Here is a 10,068-nt window from a genome sequence, read left to right as displayed (position 1 = left end):
GTGCACTGAAACCATGCAAGTTCTCTCAGCCTGCTGGCGGTTCCGCAGGTGACGTCACAAATCTGGCTCCAGACTCCCTTGGGTTTTTTCCAGACATTTTTTTTTTTCTGCTGTAGACAGATGGCCTTGTGAAAAATTACCCTTCTGGATGAGTGTGTAAAGGGACATTCTCATTTCATTATCTCTAGCCGCTTTATCCTGTTCTACAGGGTCGCAGGCAAGCTGGAGCCTATCCCAGCCGACCACGGGCGAAAGGCGGGGCACACCCCAGACAAGTCGCCAGGTCATCACAGGGCTGACACATAGACACCAACCATTCACACCTACGGTCAATTTAGAGTCACCAGTTAACCTAACCTACATGTCTTTGGGGGAAACCGGAGCACCTGGAGGAAACCCACACGGACACAGGGAGAACATGCAAACTCCGCACAGAAAGGCCCTCGCCGGCCACAGGACTCGAACCCAGACCTTCTTGCTGTGAGGCGACAGCGCTAACCACTACGCCACCATGCCGCCCCAGGTACATACTTTCATATAAAAAAGAAAAGAAAAAAAAAGAAATTGGTCCAGGATATGCACTTTAACTGGTGTCCTCACAGGCTGCTGAAGGTCGAAATGGCTAGAGAAGTTAGAGAAGCAGCTTTAGGACCAAAAGGTCGCTGGCTCGATTCCCTAGACCAGAAGGCTGTGGGGGAGTGAATGAACAGCGGCTACATGGGTTGAGGTGTCCAGGTTGTTGTCCAACTGCTCCAGGTGTTTTTTTTTTTGTTTTTTTTAGGTAGTTCTAATTAAACAAATCCTTGTGGGATTTTAATAGAATATACAAAAAAAGGTAACTCCACCTTCCGGTTAATAGACACGCCTGAAGTAATGCGCCATATAAGAGATGGATCGGTTCGTGGAGCGCGTGCGCCGCCGCTGTGCATCTCTCCAGAGGTGTTTAAAGAGCGGAGCGGAAACAGCATCTCCATGAGGATTTTAAACATCGCCTTCAGGATATTCCGAAGAGACCTCCACTCTGTCGGGATAATTGGAGCACCTTTTTCTAAAGGACAGGTGAGCTCTCGTGTACTGGGAAATAAAAGCCACTGGACACTACTGAGCTCTTGATTTCCCTGTGGATAATAAATTAGATTAGAAATAATGTTAAGTGTCTTGCAGCCCAGGGATGGTGTCCAGCTGGGACCAGATGTGATTCGGGAAGCTGGACTGGTGAAGAAACTTGAAAGCCAAGGTAACACTTTTACTATCCTGGAAATTTAAATTCAAATAAAAAAAATATTGCAAAGCAAATAAACAAGCAAACAACTGTGTTGTAAACCTAAATACAAATAAAATGTCCAATGTTTGAGATTTAAAGAATGTCTTACTGTACTTATTAAACTACTCTGTTTCAGAGAACACACACCGTTTTGTTGCAATGGACATACTGACTAAAGACAAATGAAGGTGTTTATGATACCTTAAGAAGAGCAGAGTATTGATGGCAGTGTTGCATTGTAAAACCTGATTCAAATGGTTTCTTCATTAAAACGTGACTATCCAGAACAGTGCAATAAAATCCTCAAAACTCTCATCATTCACTGCAAACAAATTCAAGACTGGCATAATGCCACCGATCATATATTATTATTACAGTTCCTCTTGACCCCCCAATTAGAAATGTAACTGCAGTTCAGTTGGATTGAACCCCAAACCTCTCTGATCACATCCATTCCATCTTCATTCATCACTGCAGTTAAGAACACTGCACCATGTGCAAGCCATTTATTTCTCCGTATAGGGTAATAAACACTAAAATGTCCATTTATATATGTGAACAGAAGGCTCATGCGTTTACACATGTGCAAGATTAGAAGGCTTGAAATATGATAGAGACCTTGCTGTCTGGTTTAACTTTTTTGTCTGACGTGTAAATGAGACATGAGATGGGATCTGATAGGACAGAAGTTCCTGACCTTGCAACACCCACATAGGGGCGTGTGTGTGAAGTCCATCTAGTTATCCATCATCCGTAACAGCTTATCCTTTGCAAGGTTGTGGGCAAGCTGGAGCCTATCCCAGCTGACTATGGGCAAGAGGCGGGGTACACCCTGGACAAGTTGCCAGATCATTGCAGGGCTGACACATAGAGACACACAACCATTCACACTCACATTCACACCTACAGTCAATTTAGAGACACCAGTTAACCTAACCTGCATGTCTTTGAATTGTGGGGGAAACCGGAGCACCTGGAGGAAACCCACGCGGACACAGGGAGAACATGCAAACTCTGCACAGAAAGGTCCCCGTCGGCCACTGGGCTCGAATCCAGAACCCTTTTGCTGTGAGGTGACAGTGCTAACCACTACACCACCGTGCCACCCTATGTGTGAAGTTCTGAGAATATACATTGTATACACTGAGGGAACATTGTAATGCAGGGCAAAAATGAGCACATTTTGTTACACAAGGTCAAGAAGCATGTGCTTCTTATGGAGTCATAGGAGTGCTATAAAAATAATAAATCTCATCTTCTCTAGCCGCTTTATCCTGTTCTACAGGGTTGCAGGCAAGCTGGAGCCTATCCCAGCTGACTACGGGCGAAAGGCAGGGTACACCCTGGACAAGTCGCCAGGTCATCACAGGGCTGACACATAGACACAGACAACCATTCACACCTATGGTCAATTTAGAGTCACCAGTTAACCTAACCTGCATGTCTATGGACTGTGGAGGAAACCGGAGCACCCGGAGGAAACCCACGCGGATATGGGGAGAACATGCAAACTCCGCACAGAAAGGCCCTTGCCGGCCACGGGGCTCAAACCCGGACCTTCTTGCTGTGAGGCGACAGCGCTAACCACTACACCACCGTGCCGCCCCAATAATAAATCTGCATAATAATAATAATAATAATAATGTTAAATTTATATAGCGCCTTTCTCGTACCCAAGGTCGCTTTACAATTATAAGGAAAGGGAAAAAAAAGGAAAAAAAAAAGTCCACCAAAAGAAGGTCAGGATGTCATTCCAATGGTGCAGCAGCCACAGTCCCACCAAAAAGCACACAAAAAAAAGTCCCACACCGCCTGCACAGCCGCTGGCGGGTAACATCGCCCGGAACACCGCACCATGGATCCACAAAGCGAGCACAGAAGCACTGCCACGCAGAGCACTGGTATGTCCCAAACCACCTGCACAGCCACGGCGACACTACCAAGAAACATCGCTCGGAACACCGCACCAAGCACAAAAGCACCACAGCACAGAGCGCTGGACAACCCCAATGTTAAAGAGCAATGAGCTCACTGCAGTCCATAGGTGAGGAGCACAGGCATCACCCACGGCGAACCAAAGCCTGGAGGGAACCGACGCCCAAAACCGGGTCCGGAGCTACACCACAACCGGCTCAAACAACTCAAACAAAAACAAACAAACATCAAACTACACAAACACAAAAAAAGAAAAACAAAAGGGAAAATAAAATAAAAAGCTCCAATGAGAAGCAGCAGCCAAAATGTGCATGGTGTACTCTCGACCGGAAACAGATATAAGAAAATAAACCAAAATAAAAAGAATACAAAATAAATACAGATAGATAGATAGATGCTTTTTCATTTGCTTAAGTGGCCAAGTTGTCAATCAACTGGCTGTGGGCGGGCCTTCTTGCCCAGGCTGAGTAGTCAGTTCCAGCACACAGGAATCCTGCTTTGCACAGTGTGAATGTGGCAGCAGTTTGAATGATGAGGGAAGTAGAGGATTTGTTTCCTCTGTGTGTATGCTGGCCATTATCTGCTCTTATTCTTTTATAGTTTTAGTCTTTTATATGGTACTCTGACAGTGTTCAGTTTCTGTGTTCAATAATTTCTTATTATTGATTATCTCATGATGTTATTATCTCAAATGATCTCATTCCAACAGCTTGGCCCCTCAAGCAAACAAAAAAAAAGCAATAAAGAAAAGCATTCATTTTCTTATTCTTTTATTTTCTTATTATTTTACAGATTTTTATGGCACTCCTGTGACTCCATAACTTCTGGCTACATTCCAACATTTCCTAGCCTCAATTTCCCACCAAAATTCAGACAGATTCCTCAGAGTTTTGAAGAAATTTGTGCCAAAGAGTGTTTTCAGGTCATGAAAGTCCCCCCCCCCGCAGTGAAGGAGCTGTGTCTGTAAAACAAAAGCTAAACTTGTATTACTTTAATCACCATTTTGTTGCCTACAATGTAGCAGTGTAGTTTTGACAAGCTCACAGCAAGTGCTAGCTAGGCTTAAGTACAACCTCTATATTGCAGGGTTAGTTGTTACGCAGCCGACAACTAAGCCACCTTTCATAAAGCATGACGAGTTATTTCTCTTGCATGTAAAATAAAAACTAATTTCATAGAACATTTTATTCACAGAATAAGAAATAAAATGAGTAGAGAGGTGTTACGTACACCCAGCTGCAGCCTTGGGAATGGGGCGAGGCTGCACATGGGGTGGGGCTATATGCATGTTCTAGCCCATTTGCCTCATGATCCATCATGTTGTGTGCCCTGAGATGCTTTTCTGCTCAACGTGGTTGTTGAGTGGTTATTTGAGTTACTATCGCTGTCCTATCAGTGTGAAGCTTCACAGTTCTACTCACAGAACTGCCACTCACTGCATGTCCCCCCCCCATCACTCTATGCAAACTCAAGAGACTGTTTTGCATGAATATTCCAGGAGATCAGCAGTTTCTGAAACATTTAGTTGTTGTTTAGCAAGTTCATAAGTCACAAACTGAATGCAATTTGGAAAAAAAGACATTATTCATACAGCATTTTAACAATGACTGTATTGCAGGCTTGTTATAGTGTCTGTTTTGGTTGACTCCTATAGTTTAGCAATTGGTTTGATCCATGGTCATGCAGTCTGCAGACCTGAGCAGAGTGTAGTATCCAGTTTGGGTGAGTCTTTGCCAATTGTAGCCTGGGATGCAGTTCTTGGCTGGCAGGAGTAGACCATAATGGGGGTTTCTGGTGTTCTAGCCCATTTGCCTCATGATCCATCATGTTGCGTGCCCTGAGATGCTTTTCTGCTCAACGTGGTTGTTGAGTGGTTATTTGAGTTACTATCGCTGTCCTGTCAGTGTGAAGCTTCACAGTTCTACTCACAGAACTGCCACTCACTGCATGTCCCTCCCCCCATCACTCTATGCAAACTCAAGAGACTGTTTTGCATGAATATTCCAGGAGATCAGCAGTTTCTGAAACATTTAGTTGTTGGTGCATATTTGGCACCCCAGTCAAGGTCACCAAGATCATCTTTTCCCACATGCTGATGTTTGATGTGAACATTAATTGAAGTTACTCTATTGACCTGTATCTGTATGACACTGCATTTTACTACTGCCACATGATTGGCTGATTGGATAATTGCATTAGTATTCCTAATAAAGTGGTTGGAGAGTGTATCAAAAAATAATCTGGCTCAGATTGTCTCTTTCAGGTTGTATGGTAAAGGATTATGGTAATTTAATATTTGAAGAGGTGTCCAACGATGAACCCATTGGGAGGACAAAGCAACCCCGGGCAGTTGGTCTTGCCAACAAACAGCTTGCTGCTGCTGTGCAGAGAGTTAAAAATGATGGCCACACCTGCGTGATGCTTGGAGGAGATCACAGGTTCAGCAAGTTCATAAGTCACAAACTGAATGCACTTTGAAGAAAGGACATTATTCATACAGCATTTTAACAATGACTCTATTGCAGGCTTGTTACAGTGTCTGTTTTGGTTGACTCCTATAGTTTAGCAATTGGTTCAATCCATGGTCATGCAGTCTGCAGACCTGAGCTGAGTGTAGTGTGGGTTGATGCCCATGCTGACATCAACACACCTCTAACCAGTCCAACAGGAAACATCCACGGGCAGCCCTTGTCCTACCTCATCCATGAGCTGTGCACTAAGGTGATTCACAGCATTTTGGAGAAAGTATTTTTATTCAGTGTATCTGGGCTAATACACCATCTGTGTTAATAATAGTAAGCTACATGACACATACCAGAAATCTATGTGAAATGTGTTCATCAAGGCTGTATTCTGCAGTATAGTTACAGGGCTTTGCTCTATTATGCATGTGGTCCTACAATATGACAATAATGGCCTAGTACTGTTTTACTGTATAGTCCCAATGCAGCTCTTGGTAAGATCATTTTATCTGGACTAAGAGCTGTTACAGAAACTCCCATTGTATATCTAGATATATAGAGTTCAATGTACCTCATTGTGCCTTGACCCCTGCTATGGACACTTGTTAGTTGTTAAATTTATAACTAACATACAGATACTATATACATACAGAGGATATTTATATAAAAATATTTGTCTTTCTGTCTCCTTCAGATTCCTGTCATGCCAAACTTCTCATGGATCACACCTTGCATAGCAGCAAAAGATGTAGTGTACATTGGACTCCGAGATGTAGATCCAGAAGAACAGTAAGTACTTAACCAATTACAGTTAGAGAGGAAATGTTAATATTTGACTCTGAAAGGAGACGCATGTTCATTCAATTTTTTTAAAGTTCTAAGAATGGACATATACCGTATCCTATAATGTGTTATATTGCAGTCACATCCTGAAACACCTGGGTATTAAGAGTTTCTCTATGACAGAGGTAGATAGTCTTGGAATTGCCAGCGTTATGGAACAGATATGTGATCACATGTTTTCAAAGTAAGTATTAATTTACAACATATAAATAAAGGGTTTTACAAATGATATCTATGTTCAAATTATAGTACACCTGATTCCACATCTCATATCAATTATAAAACCATTCTTTGACAAACAGGATAAAAAAACCCATCCACCTGAGTTATGACATTGACGCTCTGGACCCCTCAGTGGCACCAGCCACAGGGACCCCCGTGATAGGAGGCCTGACATACAGAGAAGGCATCTACATTACTGAATATCTGCGTCAAACAGGTGAGAGAAACCTACTGATTTGCACTGAACATTATTCATATACTTGTCTAATTAATTAAGTAGACATGCAATACCTACTAGCCTTTAAGTCTTGGGTGCAATGTTGAGAAATGGAAATGTAGTGCCAAGAACCGACCCAACCTTTAGTGTTTCACAAACAGGGCTCTTGTCTGCTATTGATGTCGTAGAGGTGAACCCAAAGCAAGCCAAAAGAAAAGAAGAGGCTCACTTCACAGCCAACGTGGCTGTGGATCTCATATTAAGCTGTTTTGGACGAGCGCGTGAAGGATCACACCCAGCCAATTACAAAATCCCAGACCCATAAGTGCAAAATCACCATATTCAGATTTCTTCCTGGAAACCTGCTCAATTCATACAGAACACAAACTTGACACAGTGTCAGCAGAGAAGCCTCCACCACCACTAAGTTTAATCTGTCTTGTGACAATTTTTTTAATGCCTGAAACACCCCTAAAATATACTTTAAACAGGAGGCACGCTATTGAAGAAAAGCTATTTCAGACATCTGGCTTTGTTGTGACCTTGACCCTGTTTGGTTCAATTAAAAGAATGCCATCAATTCAACTATAAAACCTACAAACCTTCAATGACGACTCTTTGAGACAGTGCTAAAAAGAATCTCGGATAGACAGACAGATCACCGAGAATCCTAGAAGCATAACAATATGAAATAATCATTTTTATTACTTGTTTTTATTCAATTACCCATATGAGTGTGTGTATTTCTTTTGTGGTGTTTCACTGGTGATAGACCTGGTGCAAAACTAACAGAATAAAAGCATATAAACAAACAGATCAGCAAATTCTTTATTTTTGTACTGTAGTAAACAACGTTCACACACTGATACAGCATTTGACCACAAATCTTATATCACTGGAGTGAAAAAATGTGAAATGATGCATAAATAGAGGCTTTCATTTCTTTATCAGATAACAGGAGTAAGAGAATGTAACTGGAGTCATGTTACAGTCTCACCATTAGTACAAAGAGAAAGATTTTGAGATGACAAAATGCTAATACATCCTTTCCTTCTCTGCTAGCAAACCCTGGTGTGAGCCACTGTAATGGTCAATAGTACAAGAAAACTAGTTTTAGTGCATTTCATACGCTGTTTGCAACAAAAGATTTATATAACGAGTATTTCTTGGGCACTTTATTCTTTTTTAAATCCTGGTTTCACTTGAGGAAAGAGACCTCAAATATACAGTGTACCTTTGATTTTAAACATGACAATCTGTTTGCCCCTGTGTGAATGACCTCAGTGCAAGTGAAGCCTTATACAATGCCCTGGCATCAGACTGGTGCGTGTGTGAGTGAGAGAGACAGACACACACAAACATGTGCGTATGCGCGCACGCACAGAGAGAAAGGTATTGCAAAGTACTCCATTGCCTCAGCTAAAAGAATTTATCACACTTGTAGCTATAATCCAACTTCAGGACTCCAGAGTAGTCTTTTTACACAAGAAATGTTGAGATGAAATAGGTTTACGTTTGAAATGTCTTATTTTTGTGAGCTCAATAAAATCTGGTACCATGTGGATGCTGTCCTGAAGTTTGAGATTTTCCCTAGAGTACCTCAGCTATATTAAGATCTGGAAAGATGGAGTGTCATAAGTGACAGTTCTTCTCTGCAGCTATTTTGAGCAATGATAAAAGGCACCAATGGCATCTGCTGGCAGACACACATTTAAATAAAACATAAAACATGACAGACCTAGGTTGACAAAGGCAAATGTGGGTGGGACTGGGGATTCAATTAGGAGTATCTCATAGGTCTTTAAACCACAGAGTGGACACAAGCAGGATGAGGAAGATTCTCATCAGTCTGTCTTATGAAGGCTACAGGGTCTTCTGAACTCCTGACCTCTTTCATGGATCCACTTGTTTGAAACTACATAAAGACAGAGAAAGACTGTTCAGCAAAGAACCATGCCAAGAGAAAGGTCTTGAGATAATGTTCTAAAGATGAGATGTGATTTAAAAATAATAAATAAATAAATAAATAAATAAATAAATAAATAAAGGACAAGAAAACACTGCCCTGTAATACATTAAAGTCCCCATAGCTATAATTTGAGTTTGTATGTTGGTGTATTTCCTTCTGAAACAGGAAGTCATGTTAAACTGTACTTAGTGATTCTTCATGGTAATTTTCGGCTGCTGCATTTCATCTGCCATGCTGACTTCAAATGGGCTCATAGCGAGTGCGGTTTATGGTGTTTAACAAGAGGAATCGTTTCAAATGATCTCAAACGTAAGGGTCAACGACAAACTTTGCTGTCTGTTCCGAAAAACAAGAGGGCAAGAGCTTTTCTCACTCAATTTGTTTCATGACATATTAATGATTATGCAATATTAGAGAGAAAAAAAAAAATCAACATGGAGTAGTGCCAGGCGGTATGACCAAAAATTTGTATCACATTTTTCTTTAAGATTCTGGTGGTTTCGCGGTACATCACATTATTTATTTATACGTACTTCTGGGTTGCCCTTTGTTTCATGTACAGTCATATGAAAAAATAAGTACGTTCCATGGAAATTGTAGACTTTTCTCAACAAATTTAAACAAACATTTCACCCTTTTGATACAATGCCTACAGATAAAGGTAATATACTTGAACAAAAACAACAAGGAAAATTAGTTGTCATTTATTCAACAAAAATATCAATAGATGTAATATTCTTTTGTGGAGAAAGTAAGTACACCCTTGGCTTCAGAAGCCAGTATTGCCACCTTTAACAGACATAACTTCTTGTAGCCATTTTGCATAATTGTCCACCAGTCTCTGACATCGGCTTGCTGAAATTTATGATCACTTTTCCATACAAAATTCCTTAATTTGCAAGATGTTTGACTGTTTTCTTGCATGTACTGCCCTTTTCAAAATCTCTCCACAACATTTCAACAGGGTTCAAAATCTGGGCTTTGATGGGGCCATTCCATAACCCTCTATTCCTTCTTTTTGAGCCATTCCTTAGTGGATTTACGAGTGTGCTGAGGATCATTATCTGAAAGGTTCACCTCCGGTTCAACTTCTGAACAGATGGCCTCAAATTATCTTCAAGCACTCTTTGATATGATTCAAAATTCAGAGTTGAAT

General features: G+C 41.3%; 2 protein-coding genes across 4 annotated transcripts in view; one reads left to right on the top strand and one right to left on the bottom strand.

Moving 5' to 3' along the window:
- Window positions 1-909: 909 nt before the first annotated feature.
- On the top strand, window positions 910-7,755 carry arg1 (arginase 1). The gene is given in 9 exon segments (XM_060939482.1): window positions 910-1,059; window positions 1,165-1,237; window positions 5,463-5,637; window positions 5,761-5,920; window positions 6,356-6,450; window positions 6,584-6,688; window positions 6,807-6,943; window positions 7,105-7,241; window positions 7,243-7,755. Coding segments are annotated over 9 exon segments (1,062 nt in total). The 5' UTR covers window positions 910-972; the 3' UTR covers window positions 7,336-7,755.
- The window catches only part of p4ha1a (prolyl 4-hydroxylase, alpha polypeptide I a), a 111,993-nt gene continuing 109,672 nt past the window's right edge, over window positions 7,748-10,068 (bottom strand). For all 3 annotated transcript variants that reach the window (XM_060939480.1, XM_060939481.1, XM_060939479.1), the window contains one exon: window positions 7,748-8,858. In XM_060939480.1, coding sequence (XP_060795463.1) covers window positions 8,788-8,858 — 71 coding nt within the window. In that variant the 3' untranslated portion in view covers window positions 7,748-8,787. The remainder of the gene's footprint in view (window positions 8,859-10,068) is intronic.

The sequence above is a fragment of the Neoarius graeffei genome, chromosome 14 (assembly GCF_027579695.1).
Source record: "Neoarius graeffei isolate fNeoGra1 chromosome 14, fNeoGra1.pri, whole genome shotgun sequence".
Lineage (NCBI taxonomy): Eukaryota > Metazoa > Chordata > Actinopteri > Siluriformes > Ariidae > Neoarius > Neoarius graeffei.
The sequence above is the reverse complement of the archived record's forward strand: the minus strand, read 5'-3'. Positions and strand labels throughout refer to the sequence as shown.